Source organism: Lithobates pipiens, unplaced genomic scaffold, assembly GCF_037356315.1.
Source record: "Lithobates pipiens isolate NorthernLeopardFrog02 unplaced genomic scaffold, aLitPip1_a1.2 Scaffold_8, whole genome shotgun sequence".
Classification (NCBI taxonomy): Eukaryota; Metazoa; Chordata; class Amphibia; order Anura; family Ranidae; genus Lithobates; species Lithobates pipiens.
The window spans coordinates 411,627,936-411,654,106 of NW_027507903.1; the positions used below are offsets into that span (position 1 = coordinate 411,627,936).

At 47.3% G+C, this 26,171-nt stretch overlaps 1 protein-coding gene across 2 annotated transcripts in view; it reads right to left on the reverse strand.

The window, feature by feature from the left end:
* DND1 (DND microRNA-mediated repression inhibitor 1) overlaps positions 1-26,171 on the reverse strand; it is a 49,228-nt gene that overhangs the window by 6,917 nt on the left and 16,140 nt on the right. The window contains exons 2-4 of one of the 2 annotated variants that reach the window (XM_077474144.1): positions 19,434-19,551; positions 6,098-6,553; positions 4,061-4,438 (exon numbers count right to left, since the gene is read on the reverse strand). In XM_077474144.1, coding sequence (XP_077330270.1) covers positions 4,061-4,438; positions 6,098-6,553; positions 19,434-19,551 — 952 coding nt within the window. Of the gene's footprint in view, positions 1-4,060; positions 4,439-6,091; positions 6,554-19,433; positions 19,552-26,171 lie in introns of both variants that reach the window. The other variant, XM_077474143.1, reaches the window with a different exon arrangement.

The following is a 26,171-nucleotide window of genomic DNA, read 5'->3' on the forward strand; positions in this document are numbered from 1 at the left end:
GGCAGATGCCTCTGCAGAATCTGACAGCCTTAAGCAATGTAGGGAAGGACTCCAATATATCTTTTCTGGAGGTACCTGCTACCACATGATTCTTAAGTTGGTCTAGCCAACACTCCAAATTCCTAGCCACAACTGTAGCTGGTTTCAGATTGGCTAAACATTGCAGGTTTCAGATTGGCTAAAGGAGTCCCAGGATTTCTTCAGTAGCCCATCTACCCTCTTGTCCATCGTATCTTTGAGAATCCCCATATCCTCAAAGGCTAAATCAGTCTACCTAGACACTTGTGAAAAGGCGGCATCTATTTTTGTTTTTTTATTCCATACAAATTCCTAATTTTCCTCAAAAGGAAACCTCCTTTTAAGGGCTTTAGAGAACTGCCCTTTTTCTGGATCCTTCCACTCCTTTTTAATAGTGTGTTAAAACTTTATGCACAGGGAAGACTGTTTAATTTCCTTCAGCCCCTGGTACATCTTGTCATGTACTAACAGCTGGGTTTTTTCTTCCTGGATCTCCAGGGTAGTATAAATTGCCTTGAGTAATTCATCCACCTCCGCAAGTGAAAGCTTATATTTAGATGTTCTTACTTTTTTCCTCCTCAGAATCAATGGTTGAGGGAGGAATGCTTTCCCTTTCTTCCTCAGACTCACTTTCCACCTGTATGGAGGTGGACGGAGGGATACTGGACTGAGAGCTCTGTTCTTGGCTGGAATTCTGGCCATGCTTTTTCACAAGGGATCGCACTGTCCCTAGGGCCTTTTAATTCTTTAAGAGAAGAGCTCCTTGCACTCCTGTGAGGATTCTTTTTTTACTAAATCCGCAATGCAGGATCTGCACAGGAGTTTGGCCCAAGAGTCCCTTAAAGGATTTTTGCATGATGGGCATTTTCTCCCTGATGTTCCGACTTGGCAGTAGCTTTCTGAAACAGAAAAAAAAAAAAAAGAACCCCCAGGTCCTTCTTTAACTATAGCCCCTTAAAAGAACAGATAGCACCCACAGCCAACATTTTAAGTGCCCAGAGTCTCTCTATGCTGAACTTCTAATAGAACGTTTTACACCAAAGCAGGTTTTTTTTCTTCAATAAAAAAACCCAGTGATATACAAGGAAAGAGGCACGCTGTACCTTTCCTATCTGGGACTGGCCAGGAACCTGGGCACCTGCATCCGCCATTGCTGCTGACGATTCCTCCATAACAAATATTGCAGCAGCCGCCTGTGTACTTTTGAATGGTGTCCTCCATGTGCCAAACAAAAGGAAGTCCCGTTCAGAGGACCCGCCCCTTCCTCATGCGTTCCAGCAGCCGGAACCAATCGCTGCTATGCCCCGACGAAAGTCTCCGCCCACCGAAACTGGCGTCACTCGCCGTCCAGGTTTCAGTGCCGCCATGCTGAAGCCTGGCATGGAATGCTCATTCTGAGCATGCCTGCAGCCCCCCCCAAACACCATGGGCAGACTACCTCCAGCAGCCCATTACTCCTGTGAGCCGGCAAATTAAGGGACACTGGAATACCCCCCTCTAGTACGGGAAGGTGCTGGGCTGAGCACAAAATTTGAAGGTACTGCCAAAACACTCTCCTTGAAGAGTGCAGCCCCTCTGGTCCCCCAGCAGTGCTTCCATGGCAGAGGAAACACTAAAACTGACAGCATGGTGGAAGCAGCTGCTTTTACAAGGGGTGTTGTCATGCAGCATTTGCTGTGAAGAGGTGGTCTCTCCAAAGTGCTGTCCTGAAAGGCTAGGGGGGGCAGTTTCAGAGCAATTTGGAGCCCTCTTGGGGGCTCTGGTGAAAAACAGCAGGAGAAATCTGTGCAGCACAGGGTGATTAGGGTGTGCCCAGACGCATCCACTACATCCCCTTTGCACACCTATGGTTGTGCCAGTTGCATAAAGAGTGTTAGTTTAAGGATACCTTCTGTTCTAAAACTCCAGTAATTTTACCTAAGGGATTACAGACATCCCAAGTCTCCTGTGTGTGGTGCGGGAGCCTCACGCATTTCGGGGATGGCTCCTGGACACCAAGTGTGGATCGATATCCTGGCTGAAGGGCTGATCCTGGCTTGCCCCCTGGTTCAGTCAGTGAAGAGCGGTGCAGCAGGGAGAGCTGTGAACACCGATCTCCTTGTACAGCCAACATCCGCTTCTCTCCCTCCCGTGGCTGTTGGCTAAAAAGCTATACAGGGAAATTGCCGATCACAGCTGTCCCTCCTGCTGCACCGATCATCCCCGACTGTTCCCTGTATCCTACTCCTCCAGCCCTCCTCCCTGTCCTACTGCTCCCTTTCATGTCCCCCCCCCCCCCCCATTCTCCAGTTACATCCTCCTCCACAGCCAGCTTCCTTCCTCTCCCGCTGGATGTGGGGATCTGTCAGGATGGAGAGCGGTGGAAGGGACTGGTCATTTACCGGCCCCTTCCTTTTCTGAATTGGACACATTGAGCAAGATCGCTCCTCTGCCTGTGAAAACAGAGCAGAGTTACCCGTGTCTCCGTCTCCTGTCCATTCATCTTCAATGCTGAGAAAGGGACAGGGGAATCTGTCCTCAGTCTGTCTCAAAGGGGAGATGTCAGGGGTGGTTTAGACCCTGGGGGATTATACCTTTAGTGGGTAAAGTCATGCAAATCATTCCTTTCACCCATTGGCTAACTGTACATTTAGGAACCACTGGTGTATAGGCCAGACAATCTTAATCTGGATCCATTTTTTCCAACCGGCATCCGCAAATGGTGGCAGGTGACATGGCAATCTGCAAATGGTGGCAGGTGACAATTCACATCTAGTGGCAGGTCATGGTGACAAGTAACAAGCTGCATCTGGTGACAGGCGACGGTGGCAAGTGACATGCTGCATCTGGTGGCAGGAGATGTGGCAAGTGGCATGCCCAGAGCTCCCACTGATTCTGCATTATGAAGAGTTGAACCACTTCATTATACATTACAATAGAAACAATGCGCTTCAATCATCCTGACACCATATCAACCATGGTGCCATGATGATTAAAGCGCCAACACCAGCCATTGCATGCGAAAAATTTCTCACCACCAAAAATTACTCAGAACCCCCAAACATTTTTTTTTTTTTTTTTTTTTAAGTAGACACCCTAGGGCAGGGATATGCAATTAGCAGATCTTCAGCTGTTGTAAAACTACAACTCCCACCATGCCTTTGCGTGTCATGCCTCATGGGACTTGTAGTTCTGCAACAGCTGGAGGTCCGCTAATTGCACATGCCTGCCCTAGGGAATAAAATGGTGGTCATTGCAACTTTGTCACACAGTATTTGCACAGTCATTTTTCAAATGTGATTTTTTTTTGGCACACATGAATAAAAAATAAAGTTAGCCCAATTTTTTTTATAATGTGACAGATGATACCTCACGCCATGCTTTAAAATTGCACACACTTGTGGTATGTCACCAAACATCTCTACTTAAAAATCTCCATAGGCAACACTCGAAACTTTTTTTTTCAGGTTACACATTTTAGTTAGAGGTCTTGGGCTAGAATTATTTCTCTCGCTGTAATGTTAACAGTGACATTGCATGTGTCCTTTGAACATAGTTTACACATGCAGGCGCGACTTGCGTAAGCGTGTTCTACTTGTGAGCTTATGGGGACGCTTTCATTTTTGTTTTTTTATTTTTACATTTTCCCTTTAAAAAATTTTTGATCACTTTTATTCCTATTACAAGGGATCTAAACATCCCTTTTAATAGGAATAGTGTGTGACAGGTCTCTCTTTATGGAGAGATGTGGGGTTTATAAGACACCACATCTCATCCAGACTGGGAAAAACATACATAAACACTGGTTCTCTGCAGCTTTTCCACCATGGTGTAGGAAACGTAAAGAAACTGCAGTGTTTTCTGGGAAAATGGGTGGAGCTGGGCTCTCCAGGTGCTGTCCTGAAAGACTAGGTGAGAAAAACGCCAGCCCACACTTTATAGCTAGTTACAGCAAACAGTTCTTTTGGGATAAGGGTTTTACATATAAAAAACAAACAAATACACAAACTTAAAAAAAAAAAAATGTGTTTTGGGTTTTCACATCCATACACCTGCCACTCACCTAGTTTTGACAGTATCCTTAATGCCACAATTTCCTTTGCTTGCTCATACTTGTCAGTTGGAATGAGTTTGTCGCCAATCAACCAGGCATATCCAGTAAATGGCTCATAATAGTTTGGTATGACTACCTGATACCAAAACCGCAACCATCCACATGAGCCAAGACCGAGGAACTTGATTTGGTAAACTGGCTGACCTTGGCAGAGTTGGTCACAGATGAGGCGAAGGCACTCTACACCACTGGGTGCAGGCTCTACATTCAAGCTCATTTGAGAAACACTGGAATGAGGCTTTAAAAGGGTCCTGAAATACAGTCTTTTCTTTATGGAGTTCTTCATCCAGTTTACCTCTATACAGCAACCAAAGAGTAAATGGGAACCTGAGAAGAAGTTAAAATGAAAAACGGTGAACTGACAAAAAAAATAAAAATAATATGCTACCATTATCTACCAACAGATGAATCAAGATGAAATGGTGTCCAAATTAAAAGGGAATGTATAGTGGCTTTATGTATACGGTATTACTGTCAGAAATTGAAAAATTACTAAACGCAAATAAAAAAAAAGTCAGATTTTTTTTACTTGCATGTAGTCTTATAATAAGGTTTACCTGTAGGTAAAATTAAGATCTCAAAACGTGCACCGTTTAGGAGATATTCACTCTTGGCAGTTTGTGAATTTACCACCAAATGTGCCATTCCTTCCAAACACTGCTGTCACATGCACCGGAGCGACATCGCAGTTAGTGCTTCGTTTTAAGGTAAGCATTCCATAATGTGCTAGTATGTGATGATACTGTATTAGCACATTATGCCATTGCCTTGCAGGGGATAATACAGGATATCGTTCCCAACAGTTTGTGCAGTGCTTTACATGAGGGCAGGCAGTTTAATTGTTTTATGTATAAATTGTATAGTGTGTTGGCAGCTTTAGGAGCCTTGTGGTGTCATTAGTTAGGGGCGTATTTTGGAGTGTTGCAGCAGCGAGCTTTGGCGAGTGATTGGATGTGGGGCCAAAAGGAGTTAGTCCAGGACTACACCTAGCACCATGGCATGTGGGGGATGAGTTAATTGTTGTCCCATTGATCTTGTCAGAGAAGTCAGGGGAAGGCACGCGTGGGGGAGGAAGGACAAACTGACAGGTTGAGTTTGCGGCAGTGGTGCGACAACCAGAATCAGTAAATTAGTGATGCATGAAGTGTCTGATGTGAGCCGAGGGGTAGAGAGATGTGTGTCAGCGTAGAAATATTAAAAACCATAGGAGGCCATCAGAAGAGACTTTTTAAATGCCATGATTTACTACCTCTAAGTCAGGCATCTATCAAATGTTACCTATGTTTTGGTCACCACACAGCAGGTGACGTTCTAGGAAAAATATATATACACCCAAAAAAAAGTATAGTTCTCCTTTAAGTGACATAATGTGCAATTATGCACAGCAAACTTAAAGGTAAACTCACTTGATACTGTGCTATCCTCTAGGATCCTGCATTGTTACCCACAATGCTATATCCAAGCCACTTGACTCCCACCAATGATACAACTCCATGCCACCTATCTGCAGCAATAGATTGTTTAATGTGACGATTGATGGAAGCAAGGGTTAACTACCCTGTGCTAGCGGCATGCTAAACCGCATAATTACAAAAGCCGTAAACCTTTAAAAAAAAAAAATTAAATGAAAAATACTGAGTAGACCATCTCCCCAATTGAAAAAGGTATTTCCAAGAAAGCTAAAAATTCCCTGTTTAATTTGAACTGCCAACACTTGCAGGCGAGCGGTCTTTCCAACCCACTATTGTCATGCTTAGGTGGTTTAAATTCCAATTGTTGTTGCGTCCCATTTGAAGACATTGCCCCATGTTGGAATGAAGTAATTTCCCTAATGATTCCATTAAGTAGAAGGCAATTAAAAAGGATAGGAAGGACAAAATGCTCAAAGTAGAACCAGCAATAATCCCAGAACATCGCCACAAAAAATCAAGACTTAAACACCCACCCCCCCCCCCTTTATTAAAAAGATAAAGTATAAACCTTTACACAAGATTCTTCTTGCCATGGTGGCAGCTCGGTGGGACCTGTATTTCAAGATTGCAAGATTTTTCATCTCCATGTTAGGGCTAGCGAAGAGAGACACTTTTTCCAGGTCAACAGTCACTTCATTCAGGACACTGGCAAGGAAGACTTTGTCGAAGGCACACGGCAGGCCATCCAGCTCCAGATGACATTTTTCAATGCTTTTGCAGACTCCAATCTTGCAGCCAGGTAGAATTTCATAACCATGAAACATGGAGACCGCTAGCTCTGCATGGTACGCGGTGGTATATCGGGCAAATCCAAATCCTCGATTAAGTCCGCTAAATGTCATCATAAGACGGAACTCATACAATGTTCCAGTAGTCTGGAAAAGTGGAATTATTTTATCTTCATAGATTTCTTGAGGGAGATTGTTAATAAAAATTTCTGTCCCAAGTGGAGGAGCTTCTCCAACCCAGCCTGCAAATATAAAAATGTAGCGATATGAAAATTTACAAGACTAGGACCAGATGCATCTTGACCAAACTGATCACCATTTTTTTTCCGGTTGAATGTTGACTGGACCACAGGCAAACATTTTCTAGGGGCCTCCCTCCAACCCCCGCCCCCCACTTTTGCTCTCCACCACAACATCCCAAAAAATCTCCTATTCCCTGTTACTACCCGATTTACTACCACCAAAAGAAAAAACAGTTTGACCAAAATTTTTAAAAAGTGCGACAGCACTGAAAATTGGCCTGGGCAGGAAGGGGGTAAAAGTGTGCAGCACTGAAGTGAACAGAAGAGACCCTAGTGGTGTCTTATGAATGCCCTCCGCCTGTCAGCATGCGATTTGAGCCACACATGCGCAGCTCACATCACATCTAGAGCCCGCTCTGCAGTGACTCCCTTGCCTATGCGCAAGAGTGATGTCACTGCAGCCTGTCCATTCAAGTGCTCAAAAGGTTGAGAACTCAGCAATAAGACTGGAAGAAGAGATATGCTGAGGGCCAAGGGGACCCATTAAAAAAAAAAAAAAAAAAAAAAACTCAGTTTACAGGCAAGTCTGTCATAATGTGCCAATATGCAGTGCATACTAGCACATGACTTAAGCCTGCAGAGGGACCAGGGTTTTTAATATTTATAAAATTACTTTACTACCACTAGGCATGGTTCACATGTATGCGGGTTTGTGCAGGCACAGCAGCCCTATCATTTGAACCAGCTGCCATGCCTGCATTTTCTGCAAAAAAAGTGCATGCAACATTTTAAAAATGCATTGGCCATGAAATCGCATCATTCAACTTCCCTGCACCTGCAAACATGCTGCATTTTTATATGCAGGCAAGTTGCATTGTACATAAGCATTATGATTTAAAGGCCACTGCATTTTTAAAATGCTGCATGCACTTTTTTCTGCAGGAAATGCAGGCATGGCAGCCCATTCAAATGGATGATCTGTTGTGCCTGCACAAACCCACATACATGTGAATCAGGCCTAAATGAAGCCCACCAAGCAGTGCTGCGTTTCATTGTAGAAGATGTCAGCACATTGCCACTGATCTTGTGGGCCATGCTGCTCTCTAAACAGGCAGGTCAGTGTTTTGGAACTAGACTGGTACCTATGGGGAGCCAGGGGAGGAGAAGGACCTACCTGGTCTGCCGAGTTCCAGCTCACACAAGTGCTGCCAGCTTTCACTGGCACTCAGACATCAGCTCCTACCCAAGGCTCGGGTCCCAATGTACAGGCATGGCATGGGGCAGGGTCAGAGCGTCAATTGAGCTCACAGCCCCGGACGCTCTTTGATCAGCGTGCTAATGCTGGCTGTTGCCTGTGTGAAGTGGATCAGTTTTTTGTGGTGCCAATGAAGCTCCCAATTTGCAGGCAGCGCCGGCTTACTGGGCCCTAAAATAATTACATGGCCCTGTGCAGCTGCCCCACATCAAAGACAACCCTGGTTCCAGGTGCCCCAATGTCTTTACAGGGACCTGTAGTGATTTGAGCTGGATGGCTTTACAATGTGCAACCTATGATGCAGGGATCTGACAGCAAGTTCAGCATACTGCTTAGTCATACAAATTAAAAAGATCCCAGGGTAAAAACAGACACATTTTGCAGCAACATGTAGAGATCTACATCTCACAATACCATTAAAAAGTTGCTTGAATCACAGTTCATAAAAAAATAAAAATAAACTGTTCAGAGAAACACGGGAGGTTGATTTACTAAAGGAAAACATACTGTGCACTAGAAGTGCACAGTTGCTGTACATCTGAGGGGAAGCTCTGCTGACTATCATCCAGTCATGTGCAAGAAAAAAAAATGCAATTTTTCTTGCATGTTCCCCTCAGATCTAGAGTAAGTGTACTTGTAGGTGACATTTACCTTTAGTAAATCAACCCATATATTGCAACACCCTGCCACATAAGATTATCAGCGGCAACAGTATAACCTAGACATTGCACATATACTGGCTGGGGGGGATAAAATAAAAAATAAATAAACCCACAGCGGGTAAAATAAGTATTGAATGCGTCACTTTTTCTAGGTAAAACCAAAACAAATAAGTTCTGAAATTAAGTCATATGTAATAAATGGAATGGCAGGGAAAAAAAAAAAAAAAGGTTCTTAACACAATAAAAAAGGATGTTCAAAAACGCATGGAAAGAAAGCCAAGACCAGCTGAAATGTATTAGACCCCTTTCACACTGGGGCATTTTTGCAATAAAAAAGCGCCTGTAAAGCACTTGAAAGAAGCCTCATCTGCAATCCTAATGTAAAAGCCCGAGTGCTTTCACACTGAGGCGCTGTGCTGGCAGGGCGTCAAAAAAAGTCCTGCAAGCAGCTTCCTTGCAGCGCTTTTGGAGCGGTGAATCACCGCTCCTACTACGCCCCTTCCCCCTTCTCACTGAAAAACTTTATAGTTACCTGCTCTGTGCAGGGGTTTTGCACAAAGCAGCCCAGATCCTCTTCTTGGGTCCCTCTTTAGACCTCCTGGCTCCTCCCTCCCATTGAGTGCCCTCACAGCAAGCATCTTGCTATGGGGGCACCCAAGCCGAGCTGCAGCAGGTTGTAACCTGCCTTTACAACCACTTTAGCCCTGAAAAAATTGGCTGCTCAATGACCAGGCCATTTTTTTGCAATACTGCACCGCTTTAACTGCGTGGTCATGCGACACCGTACCCAGAACAGAGCACACACACACACAGACAGACAGAGCGCACACACACACACACAGACAGACAGAGCGCACACACACACACACACAGACAGACAGACAGAGCGCACACACACACACACACAGACAGACAGACAGAGCGCACACACACACACACAGACAGACAGACAGAGCGCACACACACACACACAGACAGACAGAGCGCACACACACACAGACAGAGCGCACACACACACAGACAGAGCGCACACACACACAGACAGAGCGCACACACACACAGACAGAGCGCACACACACACACACAGACAGAGCGCACACACACACACACAGACAGACAGAGCGCACACACACACACAGACAGACAGAGCGCGCACACACACACACACACACACACACACACACACACAGACAGAGCACACACACACACAGACAGAGCACACACACACACAGACAGAGCACGCACACACACACAGACAGAGCACGCACACACACACAGACAGAGCACGCACACACACACAGACAGAGCACGCACACACACACAGACAGAGCACGCACACACACACAGACAGAGCACGCACACACACACAGACAGAGCACGCACACACACACACAGACAGAGCACGCACACACACACACAGACAGAGCACGCACACACACACAGACAGAGCACGCACACACACACAGACAGAGCACGCACACACACACAGACAGAGCACGCACACACACACAGACAGAGCACGCACACACACACAGACAGAGCACGCACACACACAGACAGAGCACGCACACACACAGACAGAGCACGCACACACACAGACAGAGCACGCACACACACAGACAGAGCACGCACACACAGACAGAGCACGCACACACAGACAGAGCACGCACACACAGACAGAGCACGCACACACAGACAGAGCACGCACACACAGACAGAGCACGCACACACAGACAGACAGAGCGCGCACACAGACAGACAGAGCGCGCACACAGACAGACAGAGCGCGCACACAGACAGACAGAGCGCGCACACAGACAGACAGAGCGCGCGCACACACACACACACACACACACACACAGACAGAGCACGCACACACAGACAGAGCACGCACACACAGACAGAGCACGCACACACAGACAGAGCACGCACACACAGACAGAGCACGCACACACAGACAGAGCACGCACACACAGACAGAGCACACACACACAGACAGAGCACACACACACAGACAGAGCACACACAGACAGAGCACACACAGACAGAGCACACACAGACAGAGCACACACAGACAGAGCACACACAGACAGAGCACACACAGACAGAGCACACACAGACAGAGCACACACAGACAGAGCACACACAGACAGAGCACACACAGACAGAGCACACACAGACAGAGCACACACAGACAGAGCACACACAGACAGAGCACACACAGACACTGTTATACCTGAAGGGTTTCACATGTACTGCCACTTTAAGGCTGGCTCCACCCAGGAGTGATGCCAAGGGTCAAGGGGTATTGTAGCCATCTTGGACACATGTAAGAGCCTAATAAGATGTACTGTCCTGAGATGCATGTTGCAGTGTACAGTGAGTACTGAAATAAACTTCCATTGTTCCAGACCAGAGTCTTGTGTCTCTCACAACACAGAGAATATAACAGTGGCGACGAGGATGGGATTTACAAAGTGTCTATCAGTCTGAGAGAGAGACAAAGACATTGTGGATTGTTACCTGGATAAAAGCAATCACAGATCCCAGCAGGAAAATGTCATTGATCGGGACATTAAGTGAATTTGATGGAGAACAGACATCCTGGAGTTCCTGGGTGGAGAGACTGGAACAGTATTTCAGTGCAAATGCCATCCCAGGTGAAAGGCAAGTAGCAGTATTTGTGACAGTGGTCGGTGCTCAGACATATGACACTCTCAGGGATCTCCTTTCCCCTGTAAAACCAGCAACTAAGACATTGGCAGAGCTGCTGACACTGTTAGAGGGTCACTTCCAGCCTAAACCACTAGAGATTGCAGAAAGATTTCGTTTTTATCAGAGGCAGCAGCAGCCAGGTGAAGAAATTAAAGCTTATGTGCTCGCCCTTCGCAGACTATCCTCTACCTGTTCTTTTGGGGAGTACCTACCTACTGCACTGAGAGATAAGTTTGTCATGGGACTGAATTGTGACTCTAGCCAAAAGAGACTGTTAACAGAGAAAGACCTGACCCTTGCAAAGGCAATTGATATAGCTTCAATGATGGAAATGGCTGTGAAAGATACAGAAGAATTGAACTCTCAGGGCAGAAGAGAAGAGGTGAAACAGGAAGTTTTCAGAACAGCAGTCAAGCCCACAGTCACAAACTGGAAATACAGACCTCCACCAAGCCGGGGGTCAGCTTGCTACCGTTGTGGGAATACAGACCATGATCACAAAGTCTGCAGGTTTAAGGATCAGACCTGTCATAATTGTGGTAAAACAGGACATCTGAAACGAGTTTGCCGGAGCAAGAAGGTGCGAGATAAACAACCTCTGAACCCCAAGACAAAGACCTATATGGTGGGAAGATATACATCACCATCTGAGTCAGAGGATGAGGAAGTGCTCCACAGTTTAGACATACATCATATGCATTCAGCACCCTCTGCAATGACTGTAGAGGTAACCATTGAGGGAAAGAAACTAAAGATGGATGTAGACACAGGAGCAGCAGTTTCAGTTATCACTCAGAAACAATGGAGACAACTTCAGACCCGAACAACTGTCCGCCCAACGCCAATCAAACTGCAGACATACTCAAAGCAGATACTCCACCCACTGGGTTATGCAAAAGTGCAGGTATTGTACAAGGGTCAGACAAAGACTGCCATTATATATACTAGAGAATGGGGGACCCCCTCTCTTTGGGAGAGACTGGATTGCTCACTTTGGTATGCCAGACAGCGCCATAAATCCCTGTAACACTGTGACAATTCCATTAGGAGATAATGAGGGATGGGTGGTGTCCCTGAAGCAGCGGTTCCCAAAGATCTTTGATGACCAGTTGGGAAAAATAAAGCATGACTGTGTGAGACTCAAGCTGAAACCCAACGCCCAGCCTAAGTTCTTCAAAGCTCGCACAGTACCTTTCGCACTCCGAGCAGGAGTGGAAGCAGAACTAAGTCGGCTGGAGGAACAAGGGGTCATCTCAAAGGTAGAGCACAGCGAGTGGGCATCACCTGTTGTACCAGTGAAGAAAGCGAATGGGGACTTGCGCATTTGTGGCGATTTCCGCATGGCACTGAACTCCCAACTGGAAATAGACCAGTACCCTCTACCCAGAGTAGATTACATTTTTGCCTCTCTTGCAGGGGGTCAAAAGTTCACCAAGCTTGATCTCAAACAAGCATATTTACAGTTTGAGGTCCATCCTTCTTCCCGCAAGTTTCTGACCATCAACACCCACAAGGGACTGTATGAGTACAATCGGATGGTGTTTGGTGTAGCCTCTGCCCCAGCCATTTGGCAACGGAAGATGGATGAGATTTTGGGGGACATTCCTTTCACTCAGTGCCTGTTAGATGACATGCTCATCACGGGACGGACGGACCAGGAACACAAGCAAAATGTGGAGCTTGTGTTGGAAAGACTCCAAGAGCAGGGTCTGAAAGTGAACTTAGCAAAATGCCAATTCATGGTGCCGAAATTGGAGTTTTGTGGCCACCTTGTGGATGCAGACGGTATACACACCACAGAAGCCAAGGTTGATGCCTTAGTCAAAGCTCCTGCCCCAACCAATGTCCAGCAGCTGCGATCATACCTTGGCTTGCTGAACTATTACCACAAATTTCTGCCCGGATCTGGCACACACCTTGTTTCCGTTGAACAAGCTTTTGGAGAAACACTCCAGATGGGACTGGTCGGCCGCATGCCAACGCGCTTTTGAAGTCTCTAAGCGGAAGCTGTTGGCGTCACGCATGCTTGTTCACTATGACCTCCAGAAGCCTCTGACCTTGGCTTGTGATGCCTCACCCTATGGTCTGGGGGCTGTACTATCTCACATCTTACCTGATGGGTCAGAAAAACCAGTGGCATTTGCCTCCAGGTCTTTGACAAAAGTAGAAAGCAATTACTCACACTATGACAAAGAGGCTCTTGCGCTGATATGGGCAATTAAGAAGTTTCATCTTTACCTGTATGGTAGGGAATTCACCATACTGACAGACCATAAACCACTCCTTCAGATCTTTAGCCCTGACAAAGGCATCTCTCAGACTACTGCGGCCCGCCTCCAACGCTATGCCCTGTTCTTGGGAGCGTACAGTTATAAAATCCAGTATCGCGGTCATGATGCCAATGCTAATGCGGACGCAATGTCCCGACTGACAGGGAGGTCAATGGACTCCTCTCCACCGGTCAAGAGTTGTCGTTACACCAGCCTGTCCTTCTTGTCTTCTGGGGAGATAGCAGCCCATACAGCCAAGGATACCTTTCTGAAAACAATACTCTCCTGGGTACGGTCCGGTTGGCCTGCAACCGTCACACAGGATTATGAACCTTATTTCCGTAGGCGTATGGAATTAACTGTGGCTGGTAACTGTGTTTTATGGGGAGACAGTGATCATTCCACAGACCCTCCAGAGACACATTCTGGACTTGCTACATACTGGTCATCCCGGGGGCACACGTATGAAACAAAAGGCCCGAGGCTATGTGTGGTGGCCAAACAGACTCGGATATCACAACATATGTGAATGCTTGTGCTGGACGTGCACAAACTGCAAGAGACCCTCCTCGAGGGTGCGTCCAGCCCTGGACTTGGCCCACGGTTCCTTGGTTTCGACTACACTTGGACTTTGCAGGTCCGATCAGAGGACACACCACCTTGATCATAGTGGATGCCCATTCAAAGTGGCCTGAGGTCATTCCTGTTACTCAGCCAACAACTAAGGCAACCGTTTCCATACTGTTACATCTCGCTGCTACATTTGGATACCCCAGAGAAATCGTCACAGACAATGGTGCACAATTCACCAGTCAGGAGTTTCAGCGTTTCTTGACTGCCCACAACATCAAGCACAAGTTGACCGCACCTTACCACCCAGCTACAAATGGTCAAGCAGAGCGGTTTGTGCAGACTTTTAAACGCTATTTCAAAGCTACAGTGGCTACAAGTAAACAGCAGTCCCTGTCACCCCAGCAGCTGGACTCCTTCCTTTCTGCTTACAGAAACACACCACATGCAACCACCGGGAAAACTCCAGCAGAACTCCTTCTGGGTCGGCAGCCATGGACTGTTTTGGACATGCTCCGCCCACAAACAGTCCAGGAACATGTACTGCAGTCCCAAGACAAGATGGTCAGACACCATGAGATCCCCCGATTCACAGCCCAACAAAAAGGTATGGGCCCGATCTTATGGGGCTTCCAACACCCGTTGGCTTCCTGCTGTCATTGCAGAGACTTTGGGACCCAAGATGTATAGGGTCTGCCTGGAAGATGGTTCCATTTGCAGAAGGCATGCGGACCAACTGCGCCCTCGTTTTCAGCTGCATGAATCCCTGAGGCCGGCTGAACCACCAGTGTTGCAAGGAACTGCTCCCAGCGGATCAGGATGCATGGGAACTGATGATTGGGGGGACTCTGATCTTTTGAACTCAGCTCCAACAGAGCCCTCCAGCCCTGGTCCGGAGGTTGGTTCACCCACTGAGCTGGGGGATCCCTTCTTGGCACCGCCAGTGCCCATTCCAGTCGACCCCGTTTCCTCCGATCCCGAGTCGACGGGTGCCCGCCCTCAACGACACTGTCGCCCTCCTGACCGGTTTCAGCTTCAAGACCGGTTACGAGACTTTCGACGGGGCCGCCGAAAGTGATCTAATGACATTGTATCCCCGCAACTGTCCCTGGAATCTTCCTCTCACATCTGGATGCAGGAAAAGTCCTGTGCATCTCCTGTGTTTGGAGGACTGTTATTGGACAGTTATTAGTTAATGTTTTGTGCCTTTTCTCGTTTTGTTTTTTTTGTTTTTGTTTTTTTTTGTTTTTTAGGGATGGATGGAAGGTGTTATACCTGAAGGGTTTCACATGTACTGCCACTTTAAGGCTGGCTCCACCCAGGAGTGATGCCAAGGGTCAAGGGGTATAGTAGCCATCTTGGACACATGTAAGAGCCTAATAAGATGTACTGTCCTGAGATGCATGTTGCAGTGTACAGTGAGTACTGGAAATAAACTTCCATTGTTCCAGACCAGAGTCTTGTGTCTCTCACAACACAGAGGATATAACACACACACAGAGCGCACACACACACACACACACACACACACACACACACACAGAGCGCACACACACACACACAGAGCGCACACACACACACACAGAGCGCACACACACACACACAGAGCGCACACACACACACAGAGCGCACACACACACACAGAGCGCACACACACACACAGAGCGCACACACACACACAGAGCGCACACACACACACAGAGCGCACACACACACACAGAGCGCGCACACACACACACACACACACACACACACACACACACACACAGAGCGCACACACACACACAGAGCGCACACACACACACAGAGCGCACACACACACACAGAGCGCACACACACACACAGAGCGCACACACACACACAGAGCGCACACACACACACACACACCACACACACACACACACCACACACAGAGCACACACACAGACAGAGCGCACACACAGACACACAGAGCGCACACACACACACACAGAGCACACACAGAGCGCGCACACACACAGAGCGCGCACACACACAGAGCGCGCGCACACACAGAGCGCGCGCACACACACACACACAGAGCACACACACAGAGCACGCGCACACACACACACACACAGAGCGCGCGCGCACACACACACACAGAGCGCGCGCGCACACACACACAGAGCGCGCGCGCACACACACACAGAGCGCGCACTCACACACACACACACACACACAGAGCGCACACACACACACACACACACACACAGAGCACACACACACACACACACAGAACGCACACACACACACAGAGCGCACACACACACACAGAGCGCACACACACACACAGAGCGCACACACACACACAGAGCGCACACACACACACAGAGCGCACACACACACACAGAGCGCACACACACACACAGAGCGCGCACACACACACAGAGCGCACACACACACACAGAGCGCACACACACACACAGAGCGCGCACACACACACAGAGCGCGCACACACACACAGAGCGCGCACACACACACAGAGCACACACACACACAGAGCACACACACACACAGAACGCGCACACGCACACACACACACAGAGCGCGCGCGCACACACACACACAGAGCGCGCACACACACACAGAGCGCGCACTCACACACACACACACACAGAGCGCGCGCACACACACACACAGAGCGCGCGCACACACACACACAGAGCGCGCGCACACACACACACAGAGCGCGCGCACACACACACACAGAGCGCGCGCACACACACACACAGAGCGCGCGCACACACACACACAGAGCGCGCGCACACACACACACAGAGCGCGCGCACACACACACACACAGAGCGCGCGCACACACACACACACAGAGCGCGCGCACACACACACACACAGAGCGCGCGCACACACACACACACAGAGCGCGCGCACACACACACACACAGAGCGCGCGCACACACACACACACAGAGCGCGCGCACACACACACACACAGAGCGCGCGCACACACACACACACAGAGCGCGCGCACACACACACACACAGAGCGCGCGCACACACACACACACAGAGCGCGCGCACACACACAGAGCACACACGCAACACGCAGAGCACACACGCAACACGCAGCGCGCACACACGCAGCGCGCACACACGCAGCACACACACACGCAGCACACACACACACGCAGCGCACACACACACGCAGCGCACACACACACACGGCACACACACACACACAGCGCACACACACACACACACACACACACACACACACAGAGCACACACACACACAGAGCACACACACACACAGAGCACACACACACACAGAGCACACACACACACAGAGCACACACACACACAGAGCACACACACACACAGAGCACACACACACAGAGCACACACACACACAGAGCACACACACACACAGAGCACACACACACACAGAGCACACACACACACAGAGCACACACACACACAGAGCACACACACACACAGAGCACACACACACACAGAGCACACACACACACAGAGCACACACACACAGAGCACACACACACAGAGCACACACACACAGAGCACACACACCACTCTTTGTGGCATTTGATCATCTGATTATTTTTTGTGATTTAACAAACCCCCGTCGTCGTCCCGACAATATTTTGTACTTTTTACTGTAAAAAATGGCCCCAAAATGTTTTTTTTTTAAAAAAAAGCCAAATTCTTTCCACAGTTTAGGCAGATATGTATTCTACATATTTTTGGTAAAAAAAAGGCAAACAGCTTATACTGATTTGCACAAAAGATATAGCATCTACAAAATAGGGCAAAGATTTAAGGCATTGGTATTTTTTTACTAGTAATGGCGGCAATCTGCGATTTTTAGCGAGACTGCGACATTATGGCAGACACATTGGACACTTGACACATTTTTGGGTCAATTGACAATTACACAGCAATCATTGTTATAAAACTGCACTTATTACTGTATAAATGTCACTGGCAGGGAAGGGGTTAACACTAGGGGGCGATCAAGTTGTTCACTGTGTTCCCTATGTGTGTGTTCTAACTGTGGGAGATGGCAGTGACTATAGGAAATGAGAGATTGTGAGTTCCTACGAGCTGAGAACCACAATCAAAGTCCTCTCAGAACTGGGATGTGTGTTTACACATACACATCCCTATTCGGCCTCTGGTCCCCGTGATGGCTCATGGCCGGTGGTCATCGCGACCGCCGGTCACGAGCATCAGCACCAAAAAGGGACCAACTTATAGCTACGACTGTTCGCGGGATCGAGCCAACCTGCTGCAGTATCAAGGACGGCGACTGGTCAGCAAGTGGTTAAGGCCTCACACACTGGATGGTTTTTACAGCAGTTTTTGGCTTCAGACGTTTTTCTCTGCAGCCAGTAAACGTCAACATGTTAGTCAGTAAATGCCCCTGACAAAACAGCCTGAACCCCCCCAGAACTAGTGGGTTTTAAGGAATTTCTAAACTGACAAATGCTGCTATTCTGCACATCTGTTTTTGAACCATAAGCTTTTGTGGTGGTTTTGCTAAAAAAGCTACAGGTGAAAAACGCTGAAAAATTCTACAGCTAATGCTACTGGCATTTTTAGAACGTCCGGTGTACATGAGGCCTAAAAGGAACAGGTTACATTTTTAATTTTGGGTTACAACTGCTTTAACCACTTGCTTACTGGGCAGCTAAACCGCCTCCCCCCAGAGCAATTTTCAGCTTTTAGCGCTGTCACTCTTTGAACGACAATTGCGCAGTCATACCACACTGTACCCAAATTAAATATTGATAATTTTTTCCCCCCAAATAGAACTTTCTTTTGGTGGTACTTTATCACCTCTGCAGTTTTTATTTTTTGTTAAACAGAAAAAAAAAAAGTTTATTTTGTTAATACATTTTGCAAATAGGTAATTGTTCTTCATTGATATATGCTGATGGGGCTGCACCGACGGGCATTGCTAAGTGGCACCGATTGCTGGCACATATGCACTGATTCGTAGCACTGTGTGGGCACTGGCATGTGGCAATGGAAGGTGATATCGGCACAGATGAGGCGGTGGCTTAGCCTCTTCCTCTCCGGGACCGATGTCCCTTGCACTGAAGCCGGTGATTGGCTTCAGTGCAAAAAATAAAAAAATTACCGATATTCTGTTTACATCACGTGATCAGCTGTCACTGGCTGACAGCTGCTCATGTGGTGGTAAGGGGCCAGGATTGACCACTTACTCCAATCAATTAAGCCTCGGTGACTACAGTGCGTGCCCCTTGCAGGGGAGCGTGCAAAGGGGAGGAGGTCTATTGACAGCCTCCCGGCAAAGTAGATCCGCGCTGTAGCCATCATTCGGATATAGTGCGGATCTGAAGGAGTTGAGCTACCACAGCATAACTGGTCTGGCCTATTATCCATACCTGCAGGAGGGCCGCCATATTTCCTCTGACCATTAACCTGTACAAGATTAATATTACACTTTTCCATCCACTCCTGAAGGGAATCTTTATTTTCTTTATTCAGAGAATGAATCCAAGCCTGTTAAAAATGAAATAAAGAAAATTTTAGTTTCATGTACAGCAATTTAACAAGGAAAAGCATTCTTGCCACAAAATATCAGTGAAAAGATACACTGTACAGCCATTTACAATACACACATAAGAAAATGCAACAAACTGCAATAAATCTTAATGGAGTTGTAAAGTCGGAAGTTGATTTTAATGCATTCTATGTATTAAATGGGATGCAAACACTTGTGGTTTTTCACCTCAATACATTCTATGCATTGAGGTGAAAAACCTCTTTCAGTGCACACAACTATAGCTGGTCCCGACTGGCTAGATTGATAGTGGTGCAGCCATTGGCTACCGCTGCGGTCAATCAAATCCAATGACTCAGGCTGAGTCCTGTCAATAGATGCAGCAGCAGGACAGGGGAGCGTCCCGAGGGAGAGCGCTTTGACAGGGCACTCGAGGAGCTAGGAGTGCTGCTGAGGGATCCCCAGAAGAGGATGGGGGCCATGCTGCAAACCAACAGACGTGGTAAGTCTGATTTTTTTTGCTTTTAAAGCGGTAGTAAACCCGCACATTTTTATTTTTTTTAAACCTGCAAAGCAAAAGGCATAATGAGCTAGTATGCGGTGCATTATGAAATACTTACCTTAGAACGAGGCCCCGTCATCTGGCCCGATCCACGCCGAGGGAGCAGACATGCTCCCTCTACGTTTCTTCTGCCGGAGCCGCGATATCGTCACTCCCGCGCATGTGCGCGGGAGATTTCATTCCGCCCGGCCACTGACGGATTTTCAGGCCGAGAATCCCCTTGTGCGCATGCGCCGCTGCAGTCAGCGGCGCATACCGAGGGGAATATCTCCTAAACCGTACAGGTTTAGAAGATATTTTTTTTTACCTACAGGTAAGCCTTATTATAGGCTTTCCTGTAGGTAAAAGTTAAAAAATTAAGTATACAACCACTTTAAACATGAACCTTTACAATTACTTTAAGATAAAAATTTAAAAAAATTATACACCAACTTTGGGGGTTCCAAGTAAATTTTCTAGCAAAATATAATTAACGTGAAACCAACAAATGTCAGTAAAAAGGTTTAGTCTTTAACCACTTGCCAACCACCCCATGCCAATTTACATTGGCAGAATGGTATGGGTGTGAAAAAGGGAGTACCCGTATGTCCCTTTGCATTTGTAGCCTAGCAGGCATGCTACGGCGGCTTGCCCATGGAATCCATGTTCACTGGCAACCTACGATCGCAAGGAGGAGAGGCAGAACCAGGAGATGCACACTGAGGGAACACATTTAACCCCTTGATCTCACACTGCATTACAGCAGGAGAGGTCGTGTCAACATCAGAAGAAAAGAGGGAAGAAGTCAAAGACTGGGCCTCCGCTAGCAAAAGAGTGGAAGATAGCGGAGGAGCCAGAAAGCACGAAGAGGGAAAAGACACCCCAAAGTCGGAAGGGACCCCCAGAGCTGCCTAATAAATTACTTTAAAAACCTGTGGAGTGTGTTTTGACAAGGTGAATGGGTAGGGGTACAATGTACCCCCATATTAATAGGGTGGGTGGCCAGGATCTGGGACCCCCTCATTAAAGGGGCTCCCAGATTCTGATAAGCCCCCCGCCCACAGACCCAGACAACCAATGATCAGGGTTGTCGGGAAGAGGCCCTTGTCCTCAACATGGGACAAGGTGCTTGGGTGGGGGGGTGGTGCTCGCTTGTCTCCACCCCCTTTTTTGACTGGCCAGGCTGCATGCTCGGATAAGGGTCTGGTATGGATTTTTGGGGGGACCCCATACCGTTTTTTTCACGGAAGAGGGTTCCCCTTAAAATCCATAACAGACCGAAGGGTCTGGTATCATCCAAGGGGGAGGAACCCCACTTTTAAATTTTGGCGGTGGTTCCCCTTCATCCTCAGCACACAAGTTGGATCACGATGATCTGACTTCTGGCGAGACTTCAAATGAATGGGCTCCCATAGGGAACCATTGATTTTAAATAGAGGCAAATGCTGCTAAACGTGCATTAACGGCAATGCAAAACGCTGATAAAGTCACGTTTTTCAACCAGCGTTTTCTGCTAGCAATCTGCCGTCCAGAAAGCTTTTTTGAGCTCCAGTGTACATGGAGCCTTAATTTACTCCCTATTCTCCATTTATTTATTTTCCTGCTTTTTTGTTTACCTCTTTTTTCTAAAACTGTAAACAATTAATTTTTGTTTGCTTTGTTAGTGAATATTTTTATGCATATTTACACATTCCACATTGAAAAAGTGCAAAATTATAAAGCTATTTCATTTGTAAATAACTTTTCAATGCATTGTACCATTGCTGACAGCTGAAGTGAAAACAAAAAACAGTTGTGGTAGGCATTTGTAATTGGTATCAGCGATTACAAAAAACACACACACACAAACACAAACACACACAAACACACACACACAAACACACACAAACACACACACACAAACACACACAAACACACACAAACACACACACAAACACACACAAACACACACACACACACAAACACAAACACACACAAACACACAAACACACAAACACACACAAACACACACAAACACACACAAACACACAAACACACAAACACACAAACACACAAACACACACAAACACACAAACACACAAACACGTTCAGGGGGTGGGGGCTTGTATGTATTATGAGCAGAACATGACCCCATCCAAACTACTTATAGAACCACTATAATCAATGCAATGTACTGAATTGTTTGTATATACATTTTTGTATCTGACTCAAAGCCTACAAAAACCTATAGGGCCAGTTCACACCATAGAAATGGCCGGACGCGCTTCAGATCCTTTTTTGCATGCGCGTTTGAGGCGTTCCAGTGCATCCCCCTTAACCTTAAAGAACATGGGTGTTCGTGTGTTGCCGTGAGTTTTTGATGCTTTTAGCATTCCAGTACAGTCCAGGAAAAATGCAGCATGTTACTTTTCTGGAAAGCACTGGAACTGCAGGGACTGGTGTGAACTATGCCATTGAAAACCATATAACCTACTTTACATGCGTTTTTGATGCAGAAAAAACGCACTGGACTGCATGTAGTGTGAACTAGCCCTAAGAGCAGAAAGCAGTATGGGACATCCAGCAACAAACCTTTGGTGAAAGGGAAGATAAGGTCACAACCCCCAATCAGGCCATGTATCAGTGCGGTAAAGTCTCTAGAAGAGGAAGAACCATCATGGTCCCACATGCACATAGGTCCCATACACCAATGATCCAGAAATTAATAAGATTGCCTCAATGTTCATGGTAGAAAACTCCAAGCTGCACCCATCTCCAATAGGGGTGTGAGAAGAACGCCAACAAAGTATCTTATTAGCCTTTGCCGGGTTACCTCAAGGCTGTGTTCTGAGCAAAGTTATGTCTTGTGCAGTTTTCTGGATTCCAGAGCCGCAGTTTAGTCAAGAAGAAATACTAGAAAAATAGGATTTTTTTTTCATCAGAATTACTTACTAATTTTTTAGTACATCATGGGACAGAGTTAGGCTAATCGCCATTACCTACTGGGTTATACGCCATCTCTAGGTGAATGGACACTGGTAGACAGTAAGTGATCCCCTATATAACCCCCCCCATACAGGAAGTACATCAGTTTTGTAGCAAGATCTGAATCTTCAAAAAAAAAAAAACCCTAGTTAGACTTACCGGTAACTGTATTTCTACGAGTCTCAGGACAGCACCTGGAGCTCCACCCACTTTCCCAGGAAACACTGCAGATCACTTTAAAAGACCGGACACTTCCACCATGGCCTCAGTTGTTCATAGAGTACCTCCGCCATGCTGAAATTAAATAAGCAGAAAACATAGCAATAACACCACATTTATCAAGCACAATATAGGGTGGGTCATCGGTGCTGTCCTGAAAGACTCGTAGAAATACTGTTACCGGTAAGTCTAACTAGGGTTTTTCTCCCTTCGTCTTTCAGGACAGCACCTGGAGATAAGAGAGTACTTACTCTAGGGAGGGACCACCGCCTGCAGAACCTTTCTGCCAAACGCCTGGTCTGAATGCTGAGAGCAGGTCCAACCTGTAGTGGCGTGTGAAGGTGGTGAAGCTTGTCCACGTAGCCGCTTTACAGATTCGATTCGGAGAGGCTCCTGCTCTTTCCGCCCAGGAAGTTGCTACTGCCCGAGTAGAATGGGAGACAACCCCTGCGGGGGGGGTTCAACCCCGGATGCACTATAGGTCTCCCTAATAGCCATTCGTAGCCACCTAGCTATAGTATTTTTGGACGCACTATAGCCCTTCCGTGGTCCTGAGAACGCTATGAAAAGGGAGTTTGACTTCCTAAACTCACTTGTGATCTCTAGATAGTGTAATAGACACCTTCTAACATCTAGGGTATGGAAAGATTTCTCTGTAGCGTTTGCAGGTGAAGGACAAAAGGTGGGTAGAACTATTTCTTGCGTCCTATGGAAGGCTGTTGAGACCTTTGGAAGGAAGCCCAGGTCAGTTTTAAGAACAACCCGGTCCGGGAATATGCAACAGAAAGGCTCCACTATTGATAAGGCCTGTAGTTCGCTTACTCTTCTAGCAGATGTAATGGCCACTAAAAGGACCAACTTAAGCGACCACAACCTGAGAGTCGCTGGGGGTTCAAAAGGTTCCTTTGTCAATGCCCGTACAACCAAGGACAGGTCCCATTTAGGGAAGAACTTAAATGGCACGGGCCTAGCTCTGGCCAGAGCTTTAAAAAAATCTAATAATAAGCTGTTCCTGAGATAATCGTCTCTCAAGGAAAACCGATAAAGCAGCCACCTGTGTCTTTAGGGTACTGGCTGCCAACCCTAGTTCCATGCCCTCATGGAGAAATTCAAGAACTGAAAAAATCTCCTGGGGAGGAAATTCCTTTGATAGGCACCAGGAGTTAAACCGTTTCCATGTTTTAAAATAAATTGCCCTAGTAGTATCTTTTCTACTTCCTAGGAGGGTTGTGACTAACTTATCAGATAACCCTTTTCTCTTCAAAATTTGCTCCTCAGTAACCACCCGGTCAAATTGAGTTGCCCGATGTTCGGATGCTGAAGAGGTCCCTGGGTTAGGAGATCCTTTCGAAGCGGAAGAACCCAGTGGGGTCCCACCGCCATCCTCTGTATGGTAGCAAACCATGACCTTTTGGGCCAGAAGGGGACCACTAGGATTAGACTCGTGGATTCCCCCTGCAATTTCTTTAGAACCAGAGGGATCAATTGAAAGGGGGGAAAAGCGTAGCACAGGTGGAAATCCCACGGGTGTGCTAGGGCATCGAGTCCGCTTGCCTGATCTTGTCTGTTTAAAAAGAAGAAGGCCCTCACCTTGTTGTTGCTTCGTGACGCAAATAGGTCTGAGGTAGGCCCCATCTCACCGTCAGCTCTTGAAAAACTTCGTGGTTCAGACTCCATTCTGACTCCCGAACTTTTTCCCTGCTCAGAAAATCTGCTACCACATTCAGGTCCCCTTTGAGGTGCACTGCTGATATGGACCTCAGGTTGCCCTCTGCCCATGACAGAATAGCAGTACCTTGCTCCTTGTGCCCCCCTGCCTTGTTATATATGATACAGCTGTGGTGTTGTCGGAAAGGATCTGGACATGGAGTCCCTGAACCACTCTTGAAGGCCCATAGCCCGAGCAGAATGGCCCTGAGTTCCCTCCAGTTGGAGGACCTCCTGGACTCCCTGACTGTCCAGTTCCCCTGGGCCATCTGCCCTTCTAGGTGGGCACCCCACCCCCAGGAGCTTGCATCTGTAGTCAGCCTCAGGTCTACGGGAAAACACCAAAGTAGACCTTTGTCCAGATTTGAGTGATCCCTCCACCACCAGAGCTTTCTCTGGACCTGAGGGGGCATCTTGAATTGTTTCTCCAGGGAGTCCCCGTAGGACTTTGTCAGAATTGCCTGTTGGAGCTCCCTTGCATGCAAGCGTGCCCACTGTACCGCGGGAATGGATGATGTGAGGAGGCCCAACACAGACATGGCTGCCCTGACAGAGATAGGCAGGTTTGTCTGGGTCCTCTTCACAGCACTCGACCTTTTCTATCTTCTCTACTGGTAGAAAAATCCTTTCCTGCCTGGAGTAGATGGTGTACCCCAGGAATTTTATCGACTGGGATGCAATCATGCTTGATTTTTCCCTGTTTATTAGCCATCCGAGGCCCTCTAAGTGTCTTACTGTTCTCCCCAGGTCCCTCTCCAATAGCTGTTTTGTATTGGCAAAGATTAGAAGGTCGTCCAAGTATGGAACGATTGATATACCTTCTACCCTGAGGGGGGCTAGGGCCTCTGCTACGATCTTGGTAAATATCCTTGGAGATGAGGATTGACCAAACGGGAGAGCTCTGAACTGGAGATGCATCACCGAGCCTCCCATCCTGAGTGCAAACCTCAGATACTTCTGTGAAGCTATGGCCATGGGCACATGGAGATATGCATCTCTTAAGTCTATGGACGCCATAAAACAGTTTGGCATCAAAAGACTCTTTACCAAGAAGATTGTGTCCATCCTGAATCTTTTGTATTTGATTGATTTGTTTAAAACCTTCAGATTCAGGATCAGCCTGAATTTGCCCGATGGTTTTTTTTTTACAAGAAAAATGTGTGAGTAACAGCCCAATCCCCTCTCCTC